At 39.1% G+C, this 18,671-nt stretch overlaps 1 protein-coding gene across 3 annotated transcripts in view; it reads right to left on the bottom strand.

The window, feature by feature from the left end:
* Dock11 (dedicator of cytokinesis 11) overlaps positions 1-18,671 on the bottom strand; it is a 225,854-nt gene that overhangs the window by 80,611 nt on the left and 126,572 nt on the right. For all 3 annotated transcript variants that reach the window (XM_012951928.2, XM_004671477.3, XM_045141070.1), the window contains exons 21-28: positions 15,434-15,555; positions 14,628-14,714; positions 13,688-13,777; positions 7,659-7,777; positions 5,670-5,739; positions 5,464-5,589; positions 4,561-4,632; positions 991-1,137 (exon numbers count right to left, since the gene is read on the bottom strand). In XM_012951928.2, coding sequence (XP_012807382.1) covers positions 991-1,137; positions 4,561-4,632; positions 5,464-5,589; positions 5,670-5,739; positions 7,659-7,777; positions 13,688-13,777; positions 14,628-14,714; positions 15,434-15,555 — 833 coding nt within the window. The remainder of the gene's footprint in view (positions 1-990; positions 1,138-4,560; positions 4,633-5,463; positions 5,590-5,669; positions 5,740-7,658; positions 7,778-13,687; positions 13,778-14,627; positions 14,715-15,433; positions 15,556-18,671) is intronic.

Raw genomic sequence — 18,671 nt, 5'->3', positions numbered from 1 at the left:
AGCTATACCTATATATTTCTTTTTGGGGTGTGACTGGAGCATGGTCATGCTACATTGTCAAGGCTGGCCTCAAACTCTTATGTAGCATGATTGGCTTTGAACTCATCAATGTTCTTGTCCCAGATTTCCGTATGCTGAGATTCCAGGCATGTGCCTCCATGTCTAGCTAAAGTTCTTAAGGCTTATGCATGATGAAGTGCTATCAGAGGAGTGGAAAAAAGGCCAAACCAAATGCATTACAAAGTCACAGTCTATTCTCTGTGACGAATGCAATACTGTCATCACCCACTTTGTAAAATGGGTGCACTCTAGCACTGCCATTTATATTCTGAAAATAACAAAACATAATTATAAATGTGCCACCTTTTATAAACATAGGGATTCCTGGCAACTCTCAAAATAATCTAAGAAGGCCTAACAATTTTCATGTACATGTACACTGTAGTGTCACCACTAACTAGGCTACTTTAGTTCAAATGCTAGTGGGGTCAACTAAGTGATTTAAATGCATAAGGAGGTCAGGAATATGGTAAGGACTGGTAGGGACTCTGGTAACCTACTATGGATTTGCCCCACCTAACAGCATTCAATTTGAAATGTGTTAAATATTCTGTGAAATAAGCACAACTTGTCTTATTTAAGTCCTCATTTCAGTGTATGTGGGGGGAGGAGAAAAACTGTGTTGAATGATCCATCAATTCATTCAGTCCAAAGGAGTATTCCTGTTCAATCACTGAGCCATCTTCCCAGCCCCTCAAAGAGTTATTCCAACAGGCATGTAAATACCTAGCTGAGGGCTATGGATTGAGTGAGACAGCACTTGCCTAGTATGCAGGTGGTTCTATGTTCAATCCCAAATACTGAAAAACCAAAACAAGACAATCAAGCTGAGGTCCTCCTAGAAAGAGGGCGATTTTTTTTCCTTTTGCCTTTCAAGATCTTTCTAGTGAAGAGGATGTCCTCATCATCTTCTAGTTGTCTGTGACTTACCTTCAGGAAGTTAGCCAAACTATAATTTACATTTCTGGACTCATCGGGAATTTCTGCATAACGAATGGTCACATGGGGAATTATTGCAAGAAGCAGTGAATGTAGGACATGATGATATGCCTCAGGAAATCTCTGGCCTCTGGGAAGCTTAAATTAAATGGAAACAAAAAGTCAGGGTTTCAAAAGGTCTAAATCAACTGCTAGTTTTACTTTCAAACACATTCCGTATATAATTTTTCCCCATCTCAAAAATGGCATGACTAACTCAAAGTGTACTTTACTCTAGATCTTTGTGGAAACCATCTGGTTCTCTAATAATGTAAGTGACTAACATAAGAAAGAATGACCCAGTACAACTCAACTCAAGACTATCATGTTTTGGAGATGCAGGAACATCTCAGATTTTTGTTTGTTTCGTTTTTTGAAGCAGGGTCTCACTGTTACCCGGGCTGACCTGGAACTCATTCTATAATCACAGGCTGGCCCTGCATTTAGGGAAATCCTCCTACCTCAGCCTCACAAGTGCCAAGATTGAAGATGTACCCCACCATTCACAACTTACACCACAATTTATTTTATTTTTTATTTTATTTTTATTTTGAGAGCGACAGACAGAGAAAGAAAGAGGGAGGGAGAGAGAGAATGAGAACGGACATGCTAGGGCTTCCAGCCACTACAAACAAACTCTAGACTCATATGCCCCATTGTACATCTGACTAATGTGGGTCCTGGGGAATCGAGCCTCGAACTGGGGTCCTTAGGCTTCACAGGCAAATGCTTAATTGCTAAGCCATCTCTCCAGTCCTACACCACAAATTTTATTCTGCTTTTTTTCCTGGTATAACACACAAGCATGTGTCTCAGTTTCAATAAATTCATTCTATGAACGTTACATCAGGTGGTATTTTTTATTGCACAAGTCTCAGTTTTATGGGTTCTAAAACTAAGAAAACTTTGTTGTGCAGGTTGAACACTCCTAATTAAAAATTCTGAAATCTGGGACTGGATAAATGGCTTGGTGGTTAAGGTGTTTGCCTGTGAAGCCTAAGGACATATAGGTTTGATTCCACAGAACCCATGTAAGCCAATGCACATGGTAGCACATGCATCTAAAGTTCACTTGCAGTGGCTAGAGTCCCTGACATACCCATTTTTTGTCTCTTTATCTCTCTCTCTCTGTAAAAAATATGTACATAAAATTTTAAATAAATTCTGAAATCTGGGCTGGAGAGATGGTTTAATGGTTAAAGGTGCTTGCTTGCAAAGTGTGATGACCCCAGTTTGATCCCCCAGTAGCGATGTAAAACCAGATGCACAAAGGGATAATGCATTTGGCATTTGTGTGCGTGGGTAAGAGGCCCTGTTGTACTTATTCCTTTTTCTTTTCTCTCTCTCTCTCCCTCCCTCCCTCCCTCCCTCTCTTTCTTTGTCTCTCTCTCTCTGTTTGCAAATAAAAATAAGTAAATATTCTGAAATCCAAAATTCACCAAACCTGAAAAATTTTTGAGCACTTACATAACACCACAAATGGCAAATTCCACAACTGACATCTTGAAGTCAAAACACAGATGCAAAATAAAATATTGCATAACATTCCTTTAGAGTATTTGTGTAAGATATACATAACATACAAATGAATTTCATGTTTACACTTGTGTCTCATCCTCAAGATATCATTATGTGTATGGAAGTTTTCCCACATCTGAAAAATTAATTCTGAAATATGAAAGAGTTCTAACCCTAAGCATTTCAGATAAGGAATCCTCAACCTCTATCATTAAAACACATGTTAAGTACAACAAAATGAGGCTGTAGAGATGGCTTAGCGGTTAAGGCACATGCCTACGAAGTCTAAGGACCCTGGTTCGATTCTCCAGGTCCCATGTAAGTCAAATGCACATGGTGGCACATGCGTTTGGCATATGTTTGCAGTGGCTGGAGGCTCTGGCGCACCCATTCTCACTGTCTCTCCCCCTTTCTGTTTCTAACAAATAAATAGATAATTGTTTTTTTTTTAAAAAATAACAACAAAATGTATATTGCACAGTCCTCTATTGCATAAAGTTCTTTTTAAACTTTGCATAAACATTAAACCTTTTTGATAGAAAGATGAATGATTTGGTTCTTACTTTTATTTTTTCCACATAAATATTTTTAAATGACAAGAGAAAAGCAAAATTTCAAAAGTAATGCACTCTATGTGCAAAATAATGATAGGATTTTACCTCTAATAGGAACTGTAAAATCTCAGATTTATGCAATACATCTACTGTTTTTGTAAGCAACGTTGGACAAGTGAAGTGTAAAAGCCTTTTAATATAATATGAGTGTGTAAGATTACCTATCTTTGGACTGGGGATATAGTACAATGATTAACAGCACTTTTTTTTTTTAATTTGAGAGCGACAGACAGAGAGAAAGACAGATTGAGGGAGAGAGAGAGAATGGGCGCGCCAGGGCTTCCAGCCTCTTCAAACGAACTCCAGACGCGTGCGCCCCCTTGTGCATCTGGCTAACGTGGGACCTGGGGAACCGAGCCTCGAACTGGGGTTCTTAGGCTTCACAGGCAAGCGCTTAACTGCTAAGCCATCTCTTCAGCCCGATTAACAGCACTTTAAGCATAAGGACCTGGGGTGGAGGTATCTGAGACTGTTGGAGTTCAGCTGTCTAGAACTCATGGAAAAAGCTAGGTACAGAGCTGGAGAGATGATTAGTGGTTAAGCACTTGCCTTTGAAGCCTAAGTACCATGGTTCAAGGCTTGATTCCCCAGGACTCACGTTAGCCAGATGCACAAGGGGGTGCACACATCTGGAATTTGTTTGCAGCAGCTAGAGGCCCTGGCATGCCCATTCTCTCTCTATTTGCCTTTCTCTCTGTGTCTGTTGCTCTCAAATAAATAAAAAAAAATAAACAATTTTTTTAAAAAAAAGCTAGGTATAGCCGGGCGTGGTGGTGCACACTTTTAATCGAAGCACTTGGGAGGCACAGGTAGGAGGATCACTGTAAATTCGAGAACAACCTGAGATTACACAGTGAAATCCAGGTCAGCCTGGGTTAGAGTTGAGACCCTACCTCGAAAAAAATAAAAAGCTAGGTGTAGCCCTGAACATCCATAATCCCAGTCTGTGAGGATAGTGAAGCACTAGAAAATTAATTGGATTTGTTGATGGAGGGAGAGACCCTATCTTAAGGAACTATGTGGATAAGCAATACAGAAGGTCACCCAAAATTCTCCTCTCCTCTACACACATGCACATGACACATGTGCATCTATACATACACACATGCACATACCACACATAACACACCACACGACACATACTTTGCACATACACACACACACACACACACACAGGGAATATTAACTATCTTTATACATGTTACGTACTCTTATAAATGTATGTAATTATAATTAATTAAAATAAAAAATAAGCCTGATGCAATGGTCCAGGCCTGTAAGACTGGGCTACATAGTGAGTTCCAGGCTAGCCTGAACTATAGAGTGATGTCCTGTTTCAAAACTAATTTACAAATGATTTCATTAAAAAATAGATGTTTATCCTACTTACTTTAATTTTATTCTCTTCCAACAAGTATGTGGCCATTGATTTTGCAATTATCTCAAAGAAAAACCATGAGTACTAAAAAACAAACAAATACACAAACCTTAACAGTTACCCAAACATTTGAAGCTTACAAAGTTTGACAAATCAGTATAGATACCATCTTTGAACTTTACTAATCTTTTCAAATGATTCCAATTCATGATCAAAGTTTCACATACCTTTGAACTATTTTAGCAAAAAGGTGCTACTGCATCACAAGGCTGACCAGGGATGTATAAGGCAGAATGAGGATGCTTGGCTTGGTAGGTAAGGTCACTTCATTGCTAACATTATTTTCAATCGTCTATAATTGGTGTTAGGGGCAAATCACCTTCTAGTTTATTTTGATATTATCTTTAAATTATCTTCAAATAATCAATCTTAGTGCTGTCTGCATTCAGTCGAGAGACCCAAACTTGACCTGACAACAATACTGGCACACACTACATGACCTATGTGTTTGTCCACATTAGGTAGTTTGAAGGGAAGTGTGAAGTCTCTAGCAAACATATCCCAAAAGAACAATAACTGTTTAGTAATGAATGACTTCTAACTGCTAAAAACTACATGTTGAATAGTTATAATTTAAACATGAGGTAATGGAGGCTCAGAGATACTAAATTACTGACCACATGTCCCAGAACTCCAATACAAATATGACCCTAACCTAACTCAATCTGATTCAAAATTTGGCTCTTCTACATTTGATTGAGGGTGAAGAAGGTTCCATAGAGAAAAATGCATGCACAAAGTGATGGAAATGGTGAAGGACCCATGAGAAAATAATGGAAAATGAGAATTAGAACAAGAAGTATTATATCATTGTGGGGATGGCGGCTTGTTACCAGTTTTGTCTTGTGCCCTTACCTTTAACAGTTTATTTATTGCTAAGAAATCTGCAGACTGTTTCAGTATCGCTATCATTGTAGTAGCCAGGGTTTCGTGGATCAACTGGGCCTGAAGAGCACTTGGTTTTTCAGGTCGGAAGCTATACTACAAAGAAAAAAAATAAACCATAAGACACAACTATCCCACAAAACAAATCAACCAGCAAGAAAGCATACCCCACAAACCTTTATGAAAGATCTTAAGTAGCTATCCAAGCCTTCTTCATGGCACTTTGATACGATATGTAAGAGAACCCTGAAATGACATTCATAGCTACAATTAATGACCATAATATGGTTGCTTAATAATATCAAAACTAACCCTAAAAATATCCAATACTGCCTGGATAATTAAAGGTGGGTTATGTAAGGTATAATGGTAGTTTAGGCCTAATTAATATTTCAGTATCTAATATGCACAAGGCCTTGTAAAATTTATTTCCTGATTCAAAAGAAAAATAGTTTATATTGGCAGCCCAGGTGTTTTATCACCTTTCTAACTCTGTGTATGCATTTAAAGGATAGTCATAGCTACTACGTAGGGAAAGAGCTCAAGTAAGGCAGATACTGAAACCCTGTCTAGTGAGACTAAAAGGAAAAGTTAAGACAGAAAATGGTTGGGTGTGGTGGCTCATACTTCTAATCCTAAAACTTGGGAGGTGGGAGGGCTATCATAAGTTCTCGGTCAGCCTAGGCTACAGAGTGAAGCTTTGACTCAAAACAAAACAACAGACAAAATGAAAAGTGTGTCAAGCATAAGAGAAAGACAGGTAAAAAATATGAAAGAAAACTAGATGTCAAGAGCCTAACTGTGGGTATCAAACTTCAGCAAGCATCAGAATCACCTGGAACACTTGTTAACCAATTGTTTAGCTCTTCTTCCAGGGTTTCAAATTTTGTGGATCTAGTGTGAAGTTCAGGTGACAGTGGTGCTGCCAGTCTGGGAGCACATCTTTTAAAAAAAAAGATCACTGTGTTGAAATAATGCTTAAGTTTTCAAGCCGACAGTCTCTAATAGCACACATAGGCACACTGTGTGTGAGGAGGTGGAGGAGGAGGCTATGGCAGCAGCAGAAGCAGAAACATTCAGCGCTGTGCTCAGTAATTTTAAAAAGTCTTTTATTTTTCAATTTAAGATGCAGTTTGCTCTATAATATGTCCTTGTTTGCCTTCACACAAAATGCCATGCTTTTATGCTTGCAAGTAAATATTGATGGCTTAGCGCCACATTCTGTCCAATATGAGAAACACTTATCACAGGTGGCTATGTAAATTGGCTATAGCAAATGAAGTAAAATTTATGGTTCCATGCCTCTGCAGAAGCACACTTCAAATGCTCAATAGTTACATGTGGCAAGGGGCTACATTACTGGATAGCACAAATATAAAATGTTTTCAAACATTTTATACCTAAACATATAAACTCAGTATTAGTGGGTATAGAAGAATAAATATTGAAATAGTAACAGTGAGGACTTCAATATCTCACTTTCAACTATGGCAGGTCAATGAGACATAAAATCAATTAGTAAATATTGGGCTTGAACTATATTTAAAGCAAATGTATCTAACAGACATACACAGAACATTCCGTTCAGCAGAAACAGAATATACATGCTTCACATGTGTGCATATAAAATATTCTCCATGCTGTATCATAAATTTAAGCTATAAAATACTTCTTAATAATATTTAAGATGTAAGCAATACCAAGTATTGTTTTGAACCACAATGGAATGAATCTAGAAATCAGTAACAGCAGGAAATGTGGAAAATGAAAAAAAAGGAAGTTAAACAACATGCAACTGAACAATCAGTTTTAAAAAAAAGAAATCAAAATGGATTCTGAAAATATCTTCAAAGGCAAGCATGGTGGTGTATGCCTTTAATCCCAGCACTTGGGAGGCAGAGGTAGGAAGATCGTCATGAGTTTGAGGCCACCCTGAGATTACATAGTGAATTCCAGGTCAGCCTGGGCTAGAGCAAGTCCCTACCTCAAAAAACAACAACAACAAAAAAATCTTCAAGCAAATGACAATGTAAATACAAAAAATCAATACCATTGGGATGCAACAAAGGCAGTTTTAAGAGGGAAGTTTATAGCAATGAATGCCTCCCATTACAAAAAGCAGACCTCGAGTAAGTAACTTCTTTCATTATATCACCAACACTCACATGGTACAGTTGATAGGAACATCATCTTCATGGGTCATGTTTGTGAGAACTCGGAAGAGTTGCATAAGAATTACAGGTAGAAATTGTATCATGACTTGGATCTCCATGGCATGCAAACACTAAAATAAGTCAGTATTAGTTATGGAAATAAACAGAAATATGATATAATTTGCAAATGTGAAACAACAAAAATTAAATAATGAGACCTATGTTGACTATAATATAAGCTCATGTATATGTGAGTTTTCTGAGGTAGGGGTCATGTTTAATTAATTACTTGATTCACCTCTCTATTTTGACATTACAATTCTGTGAACTTACTTGATGTGAATTGCTTAACCAATGATAACAAGCATAATTGGGATTGATGGGCTCTAAAAGACAGCGGACTCTTGGTAAAGCAGTACTCAATGATAGGAGTGAGGTTTGGAGAGACCTGCCTACTACACTCCTGCATTCCATTTGCTTTCCAGAATAACGTGTGCCTCCAGTTAACCTGCTGAGAAGTTAAGAGTTTCAATAAAGTTCACTTCTATGCATGATTGGCTTTATGCCAGCATCATCTATAAAACTGAGATAGCTTCACATTCTAACACTCTTACAGTACATTTCTTCAGAGTGCTAACACTTTAATAATAGGTGTGTTACAGATGTAAAAATAAAGCAAGTGTGCATATGTATAGAAATGTGACACAGTCATGGGTCAGGGAGATAGCTAACTGGGTGGCTTGCAAGCATGAAGACCTGTGTTAAATCCTCAGGACTCATGAAAAATGATGGGCATGGTGACATATGCCTATAACCCAGCACTAGGGAGGCAGAGAAAAGTGAATCCCTGAAGTTTGTTAGCTAGCCAGTCTTAGCGAATTGGTGAGCTCCTGGCCAATGAAAGACCCTGTCTCATAAAGAGTTGGGTAGAGCTCCTGAGGATAACACAGAGGTTTGGCCTCTGCTCCACACACATGCATGTGCACCTGTACACACACATTCACATACATACAAACATGCATATGGATATGTATACATATCTGCACACATACCACATGCATCAAGTTACAGAAAAATGTGTTAATGTTATTTCTTTCTACATTCACTTACCCTATCACTCATTCAGCCATCGAGAAAGGAGACTGAATTTTGTTGAGAACCTTTTATATCAATTCAATGTATCATGTTATAGGAAACACAGAAAAGGGTAAGCCAAGTCTTTGTACTTCAGGTAACGCTGCATTTATTTTTCATAGTCTTACTTTTACTTCATCTTCCCATCCTTATAGTCCCTTCCCATTTTCATCTGAATCCAAATCATCTCAACAATCATGCTCTCCCATCATATTCATAGATTAGGATGGCAAGCTGTAGGAATACAGGGTCAACCCTTCAAGGTTTTCCTTCCTGTGCACTCCTTTCTGCTGTTATCACTGATATTGCCCCTTTTCAGGATGCTCTAACCTATAACCACAACTCTCTCAATTCTTTTCTAGTAGTTCTCTGTACTGTGTCCCTTTACTCCCAATACACTCAGCTGTCATGTCCAAATTAATCTTCCCTCTTCCTCACTGTTTACATTAGACAACTTTCTATCTACCAAGATTTAAAAATTGTTATTGTTTGATTTGTTTTTGTTTTTGGTTTTTCGAGGTAGGGTCTCACTCTGGTCCAGGCTGACCTGGAATTAACTCTGTAGTCTCAGGGAGGCCTCGAACTCACAGCGATCATCCTACCTCTGCCTCCCGAGTGCTGGGATCAAAGGTGTGCGCCACCACACCCGGCTTCTTGTTTGATTTTTTTTTTAAATAGAATACTTTTTAAAATTTATTTGAGACCGAGAGAGAGGACAAAGAAATGGTCAATCAGAGACAGTAAGCATGGTACACCAAGGCCTTCTACTTTAAATGAACTCCACATACTTATACAAATGTATGCATCTGGATTTATGTGGGTACTGGAGAATTGGACCCAGGCCATCAGGCCTTTCAGGCAAGTGCCTGTAACTGCTGAATCATCTCCCCAGCCCATTGTTTTTTTTTTTTTTTAAATATATTGTATGTATAACATGTGTGTGGTCATGTAAGAAAGTAGGTGTGCACATGCCATGGCACATATATGGAGTTCAGAAGAGACTCTCCATTGTCAGTTCTCACCTTCCATTTTGTTTAAAGCAGGGTCTCCTGCTGCTTGCCAATGTGTATCACCAAGCTAGTTGCCCCTAGAGCTTCAGAATTCTTTCTCCACCTCCCTTTTTACCATAGGCTCTGGCATTACAGATGCTTGTACTAAACACCTGGTTTTACATTGTTTCTGGAGAACTGAACTTGGGTCTTCACGATTGTGTAGCCAGCATTTACGCACTTAGACATCTCCCTGGCCTTCTTTCTTGATTTTTGTGGTGCTAGGTATAAGACCCACGGACTCCACATGCTAGTGCTTCCACAAGCACTCTACCACTGAGCTACTTCCTCAGCCCTGAAGGTTTTTTCCCCCATACCTTCCCATTACTTTGCACAGAAGTTCTCACTACATACAGGAGATTAAGTCATGTCTGTAGATAATTTTAGATGTTACACTAAGGATACAAATGTGTGCTACTGACCTCTACTGGGAAGAGGCTTGTAATTCTGCTAAACATCCTACAACTCACTGGACAGCTCCCACAATAGAGAATTATACTGCCCAAAATATCAAGAGGGTCACTCTTGAGAAACCCTGACCTCTACAATTAAGTTCAAGTTACTTCAGACCTAGCCTACATCCTCAACCTTAAATCTCATCAAAGTTGCTTAGAAATCCAAACTGGTGTCACTACTGTCCTTTGACGCTATCATATGCTTTCCTATCTTTGTCTCTCTCATGTCCTTTTAAGTCAATTCAAATTCTACTTCAGTGAAACCATTCATTTTCTCACCCAACAGAAATGCACTAAATGTACTTCCAATAGCCAAATATGCCTACCCAACCAAGACCCCAAACACAGTTCCTGCCACTAAGTAGTCTGCAGTCTAAAGGGGGCAAAGACATGGAACTAAACCACTGCAGTACAAATAGTAAAGTGGTGCAACAGTTGCATAACCAAAAGGCACAAAGAAAGTGGTGACAGAGCTGAAAGTTGGTAGGGAATGTTGGGTAAACAGGAGTAAGATAATGCCAAGTAGAAAAAGAGAGATAGGCACTCCATCCAGATGCATCTCCTTGCTACAACTAGAGATCCTCTATAATTTATTCTCAATAGGAGCCAGACTATTCTGTTCAAAATGCAAATTAGATTATGCCATCTTTCCCTTGATAAAAGCAAACCAAACAATCACAAGCAAAGAACCTTCATGGGCCTTCTATACCCACTGTCCTATGCCCCTCTGCAGACTGTCTCCTGGCAGCCTTGCTCTGTGCTGTGCCCCAGCTATATTGTCTCTTCTGCCCTGCAAGTACTCCAGGGTAAAGTGTGTACACTTACTAAAAGATGCTGTTTTCCCCTGTGGCTGTCTGCTTGGTTTCTTTTCAGCTTGAACCTGGCATTTCTGTAGACAGCCCAACCCTGACAACTCGATCTACACTGTTTTATTTTCTTCATTATGTACCCGCTCTAGATAAAGTTTATTTATTTATAATCTCCCTAACCCAACAAAAGCAGGTATGTTACATAAATTGTTCCACATTATACTCCCAGCACCAAAAACAATGTCTTGTCCTCCTAGTAGGTGCTCAATAAATATATGCATAAATTAATAAGCCAAGAGCTGACAAGGCAATCATAGGAAGCCTCTAGTCATTTATGGAGACAACAAACAGCAAAGTTTCCTAGGAAGATCACAGGACTAAGACTCAAAAGACAAATGCTACAGGGTCCTCTCACCTCAGCTACCAACCAGTAGAATGATTACTGGCAAGTCACCTCTATTCAAGCTTCCATTTCCTCATCTGCAAATATAAATCTCTATAAACCTTTTTAGCACTAACATTTTCTTAGACTTAGCTATTTCTGAAATTAAATGGCATTTCACTCACTGCCACCAGAGGGCGAGTATACATCGCATAAATATCAGAAATTCCACACCCTTAAATGAGTACTGTATTTCATTTGAACAATATGAGCATTTAAAAATAATGTGGTACTTTATACCACTCGGAAAACTTTTACAACACCCCTGAGAAGAAAAGCCAATGTCCTGAACAAAGCATCCATGTACAAACATGGAGTCTTCCTAGATTATTACCTAGGACTGGATCTGAAATTTATACAATTATACTTCTTAATGATAACTAAAGATAACAGCCACCACTAATTGATGATCTCTTTCTTCTACTCGACACTACATTTTCATATGGCAGGTGGAATGTTACTTTAAAAAATCAAAGTCAAGCTAGGCCTGGTGGCATAGGCCTAAAATACACCTCCCCCCAAAAAAACTCCCTTCCACAAGTTCAAGGCTTGCCTGGGCTACACAGTGAGACTATCTTGAATTTTTAACAAAAAGGAACAAAAGGTGGGGGGGCTGGCTAGGGATATTGCTGAGTGTCAGGGTGCTTGCCTAGTATGTGTGAAGCCCTGGGTTCATTTATTTTCTAGTACCACAAAAAAAAGAACAAAAGTTAAATCATGAATCATGACATTCTAATTTTCAAAGTCCTATCAGGTTTCTTATCTCACTTGAGGAAATTAAACCTCGTCACCATAGCCTCTAAGGCCTTACCAGACTAACTTCCCTGCTGCCCTCCCAAGGTCATGTCTTATCACTCCATGCACCAGCCACACTTGAATTCTTGCTGCTCAACACATCAAGCTTGGGGCCTCTGTACTAATGCTTCCACAGCAATGCACAGAGCTGACATCCTTTTTTTCCTTTAAGTCTCTGCTCAAATATCACTTGACCAGAGACATATTCTCTGATCTCAACATAGACATTCCTTCACATGCTTTGTTACACTTCGCTGCTTTAGTATTCTTTACAGCACTCATTACCATCTAGCTGGACATTTGCTTACCCAGTTCTATTCCTTGACAGTCTCAAGAAATTAAACACCTTGACAAGAGTCAAGTCATGTTTGTTTTCTTTGCTTATATTACCAATGCCTGGCTTATGAAGTAAGTATGCCACAAATAGTTACTATCTCACTTGGGCCCCACAACCCCCTACACAATGAGGATTTGGTTTACTCCAATGTGACAGAAGACACAGCAAAAGCTCAAAGAAGTTAAATAACTTGGTCAAGGTTAATCACAGAGATAGTAAATGACAAATCTGGGACATAAAGTCAGTTCATGATTCAAGAACCCATATATTCCATCTCATGCTATACTGTCTCTTGGAAAGAAATAAACAAATTTGTTTCCTGAGAATATCATTAAGCAATGGCATATGGCCAAAGAGGACTCCTATAGAGGCTTTGCTTCAACCCACAACTCGTCAGACTTTCCATGTCTGAACTACTGGAGGAGCAATCAAAGGAAACAAGCTGCAGCCAGACAGGTCTTATAATGCACACAGCAGTCCTAGCACAGGGAATGAAGCAAGCCTTAGGGTTCTCTAATATACCTGGTATTCCTTAAGGTTCCCTCCCCTGTGCTACATACAGAAAATGCTTGTCTCTTTTGATAGTCTCTCACTCATGGGTAGTCTCACACTCATGGGCTCAGGAACCATTTCACATTTTATTCTAAGCAAAGTGTTTGCATTCTTCCTGGTCCCCCCTCCCCCCCCCATACACATTGCATGATTTCCCTTTATTGGGCAGTTAGCAAGAAGAGCCAAGACCTGAAAAATCAATTTATGCAACTAAAATCAATATTTCCAAGACATTTTCAAAGCCATGGTGTCAAATTCTGGCTATAACATTTTCTTCCTAATGTAGCAATCTGCTCTCAGCTACTAAATAGCCACTTGATGGAAAAGTACGTAATAGAAAGGGTCCTCCTGAGGATACACAGCCAAACGTAGTTTCTAATGTTTTCCTGGTTCTTTTTTCCACATCAAAATGTAGCAGTAGGAAGAGATGAAAAATGAACATTTCGCAGAAATCTGCTGCTCATTTACCTTTAAATATTTAATGAGCTCCCCTGGAACTTCTTTGGAGCCTGACTGAATCAGCTGGCAATGGAGGAAGAATTTGTGCACATGCAGATCCTGGAACACAGATGGAAATAGTCATATGAAATTCGATTCAGCATCCTCAAATGCAAGCACTCTATCTCTCCCCGCTACTGCATCCTGCAAAGCTATCTTGTTGGGTATTCTAATGGCCAGATTCCACAGGTGTAGTTGCCAACATATATGGCCATAACCTGAAGTCCTCTTGACCACCACATAAAGCAACAGAACCAGGTGAAGCTGGCATGCGTCTAAGCACTCAGGAGGTTACTATGCCTGCCCAGCCAGTTAAGCCCTTATTTAATTGGTTTTCTTTTTTAAAAACATGTGTTCTCTGAAGTTAGGCTGCTTTTCCATTTTAGTGAAATGAGCAACAACAGAGGTCTGAGCTGAGAGGTAAAGAAAAGATACAGCAGGAAGCTACCAGAAAAACCATCCAGGTATTCAAATCCCCAACTTTATACCACGACATTCTGCTGGTGGGTCCTGTTGTCCTTCAGAGTCCATATACATTGGTTTTCTGGTCAGTGTGGGCTATATCAGGGAATAATGAGATGTGGATTTTGGTCTCTCCTAATTCTTACTCTGTGCCTTTTGGGAAGTTACCAAACCTGACTGGGCCTTGGTTTCTTCATGTTTAAAATGGTTATGAGAGCTTCTACACACACAGTCTTTCAGAGCTTTGTGAACTCAAATAGGCTAATGGGAACAAAAATATTTTATAGCTTGCAAATTATGAAATCTGTATTAGAATGTTGTTATTATTAATGAGAAAACCATATAGGCCACGACTTCTCCAAGGCTGTGGGGAGTCAAATATAGCCTACTTTAAGGAAGAAATATCTTCATGTATTCAAATTGCTGAGATTCAGATGATATGACTTACTTGAGTATAGATGGTAGACTCTAAGTGGCTCTTAATCTTCAGCAAAGGCTTTGCTCCATCTACCCACTTAATGTCCACATTCGATTGCTGCACAGAAAACAGACACAGATGTCTACATCACAGCAGTGCTACATCAATAATATATAACACCTTCTATGCATTTTAACACTTACATAAACTGAATGTATTAGATTCACACAAAAGATTATTGGAGAATATAAATGGCCTTTAGAATAAATGTGGCCTAAATCATTATAGATTCTCAACCCTTTGCAATGGATATTTTTATAACTTACCATAAAATAACTACCTAAATGAAATTTTAAAAGTGATGCACAGGGCTGGAGAGATGGCCTAGTGGTTGAGCGCTTGCCTGTGAAGCCTAAGGACCCCGGTTCGAGTCTTGGTTCCCCAGGTCCCACGTTAGCCAGATGCACAAGGGGGCGCACGTGTCTGGAGTTCGTTTGCAGTGGCTGGAAGCCCTGGCGCACCCATCCTCTCTCTCTCCCTCTATCTGTCTTTCTCCCTGTGTCTGTCACTCTTAAGTAAATAAATAAACAATGAAAAAAAAAATAAAAGTGATGCACAAAATCCATGCTACAGTTTTAAACATCAGTTAGAATCAACGGACATAAAATGACTATCAAACTGCTGCCTACTCTGAACACATATTTTCCATACTTATTTTAAAGGTTTACCAGACCTCAGGCCATACTTCCATAACACTGTCCCAAGCTAGATGAACAGAATTCTATTTTTTAAACATGTAACCATGATTACTTCCATGCATGGAGATATTTTCCTACCCTTCTTGATTCTGCATCATTCACATTCAAGTAGCCTGGAGGAAGATTGGCTGAAACCGGCAGCTGCTGCTCAAATGTGATGATTCTCCCATCTTTCAGCAAAGGCACCCAGGCAAACCCAACTGCCAAGACAATAATCAACCATAAGAAATGAAATCACAAATGCAATTAGCTACTCAAATGTCTAAGATCTGAGGAGCAGGGCAGAATGAGAATGTTTTCAGGTATTTATCTGTACACGGGCACCCAGGTATTAGGCAACTGTGGACTGGGGAAGAACGATGTATTTGGATCATTTCCAAATTCTAGCCTGGCCACTAACAAGTTCTTTATTTCTTTGTCAATAAAAATGGGAACAATAGTCTTTCCAGCATGAGATAATACATGAAAACACATTTATGTTTTAAATGTACATTGAAATCATTAATTTTATATGTTGAGGAGGATTCGCATTTTAGAAGGTTCAGGTCTCTATTTGCAATTCTTCTACTTACAATTTGAAGTCTTAAACTGAGACAATCTCAGATACCAATAATTGTTTCCAAAATTTCTTATGTCAACCCTCACATGTGGGACCGTGGAAAATTAAGTTCATAAGTCAAGGTTTTGTTCTACATGTATACGAGGCAGCAAGCATAAATCACTTCGATGGGAAGTGTTTTGCTGGTTAGAGGAGGCTGAGGTGTAGTAGGAGAATGCAGCCAGGCTATAGTGTTTGTAATTTGAATACACTTAGAGATTATTTTCCTCAATCTCATCACTCCTTAACATTTCGACCCCCAAAGGAGAGTCTTGGCTTTGTATTAGAAAACTCATAATGTTCTAGCTACAAACACCAGAGCCATCTGTGTTATTCAAGTTGAGCAGTGTCAGTATTTCCATCTTAGCAATTACTTTGGGCTTCAAGTGTTTATAACTCAGCTGTTAATAAAAAAAAAAAACAACCTTACTCTGTTGGCATATCAGAGGGGTTGTTGGTTAAAGAGCACCTTGTAAAACCATTACTTTCTGATTCTTTAATTTTTTTTGCATGAATGCCTGTGCACATGTGCATATGTGTGTGTTTATATTGTGAACACAGAAGTCAACACAAATCTGGTTAGTGTTTCCTTTTATGTGTTTTATTTGGCAAGTGTTTTAATTCTTAAAAGACAACCAAAACATTACTCTAAGTAGACTATAGCTTCCTTAGACTGTGCAACATGCCCGAAGGGCATCTCTGCCACTGAAACTTCAGAAATGGTTTACCCAGATGTCTTTTTTTATTAAACAGAAAGCAGAGGAAAGTAACACGAGCCAAAGAGCCAACAGAAAAGACATTGTCAATGTAGTTTAGTTGCAAATTTGACAAATGAAAAAAGATTTCAACTCCAGAAAATAGGAGAATATATTGTCACTGATATATAATTCAGATATTTTTATCCACTTAAAGTGTGTAATTTAATGTCTTTTCATATATTTGCATTATATCTCCATTACTAATTACAGAATGTTATCACCCTCAAAGAAAAAAAAAATTCGCAGCCCCTACCAGTCACTCCCCACTCCCTCCTTCCCCAAGGCTCCAGGAACCATCCGTCGAATCTATGTGAGTCTGCTTAAGCAACATTTTTGCACTTTAAACTATCAGAGTACAGCCAAGAATGTCCCTTAGTCCAAATTCATATAGAGTACTTGGAAGCTGTAAAGATACAACATCAAGAACACCATCTGGCTCGAAAGCAGGAAGCCACTTAAAGAATGGAGAGTTAAAACTGATGAATGGCAGGAAGAATAACCATCTCATGCTTCGTTGAACACTATGCCCACTTCTGTCTAGGATTTGGATGAGGAAACTGCAATTTATCACTCAGGAGCCACATGCTCTTCACCTGTTTTCATTGTTCTGCCTGTTTCCTTCTCAATTCTCCAGGTCACTGCCTTGAGCTAATTTCAATAAGGATGCAGAATAGGACCATACTATCTACTCTACAAAGGAGACTCTAATATTAAGTCCTGCTGCCTGCTGGGACCACTGAGATCTCACTAGTATCTTAATCACATTAGTCCAAAACCTACATGCCCACAAACTGTTGGGCTACTGGTAATATCTTCTTCCCAATCACCCAATTTTCAAACCTCAGTGTTTACTTTGAATCATCCCTATATTAGTCAGCAATTTGTTATGTCCAATATACAGTTGTCCCCCAAAATACACAGGAGATTGACTGGTTCCAAGACTCCCCATGGACACCAAAATCTGCATGCACTGAAGGTATATAAAATGACATAGTATTTGCATGTTACCTAAACATGTTCTATATAGTTCAAATATATACATATTGGTTTTTCAAGGTAGGGTCTCACACTAGTGCAGGCTGACCTGGAATTCACTATGTAGTCTCAGGGTGGCCTCGAACTCATGGTGATCCTCCTACCTCTGCCTCCTGAGTGCTGGCATTAAAGATATGCACCCGCACACCCGGCTTTAGTTCAAATAATTCTTGATGATCTGTAATATCTACTATAAGCAGTTGTCTTACTATATTGTTTAGGAGATAATAACTAGAAAAAATCTGTATGTTTAAAGTACAGATGCAATTTTAAAATATTTTCAATTCACAGCCAGTTGAATACATGGATGAGGACCCCCACAGATACCAAGGGGATTTACTCTTTTTCATAAAACTTTATTTATTTTTTTATTTATTGAGGCAGGGTCTTACTGTGTAAGCCAAACTTCCATTTAATTCATGTCAGTCCCCCTGCTTCAGCCTTCCAAATGCTAGCATTAAAAGTATGATCCGGGGGCTGGAGAAATAGCTTAGCGGTTAAGCACTTGCCTGTGAAGCCTAAAGACTCTGGTTTGAGGCTCATTTCCCCAGTACCCATGTAAGCCAGATGCACAAGGTGCTGCATGCATCTGGAGTTCGTTTGCAGTGGCTGGAGACCCTGGCATGCCCATTCTCTCTCTCTCTCTCTCTCTCTCTCTCTCTCTCTCTCTCTCTCTCTCTCTCTCTTTCTCTCTCTCTGCCTCTTTCTCTATCTGTCTGTCTGTTGTTCTCAAATAAATAAATAAATAAAACAAAAAAATGTATGAGCCAGGATAGAGATATGGCTTAGCAGTTAAGGTGCTTGCCTACAAGGTCTAAGGACCCATATTTGATTCCCCAGGTCTCACATAAGCCAGATGCAAAGGTGACATGTGCACAAGGTCATACATGTGCACAATGCTGTGCATACATCTGGAGTTCGAATG

This window comes from Jaculus jaculus, chromosome X (assembly GCF_020740685.1).
Source record: "Jaculus jaculus isolate mJacJac1 chromosome X, mJacJac1.mat.Y.cur, whole genome shotgun sequence".
Classification (NCBI taxonomy): domain Eukaryota; kingdom Metazoa; phylum Chordata; class Mammalia; order Rodentia; family Dipodidae; genus Jaculus; species Jaculus jaculus.
Note: the sequence above shows the minus strand (reverse complement) of the source record. Positions and strands in the feature narration are given on the sequence as shown.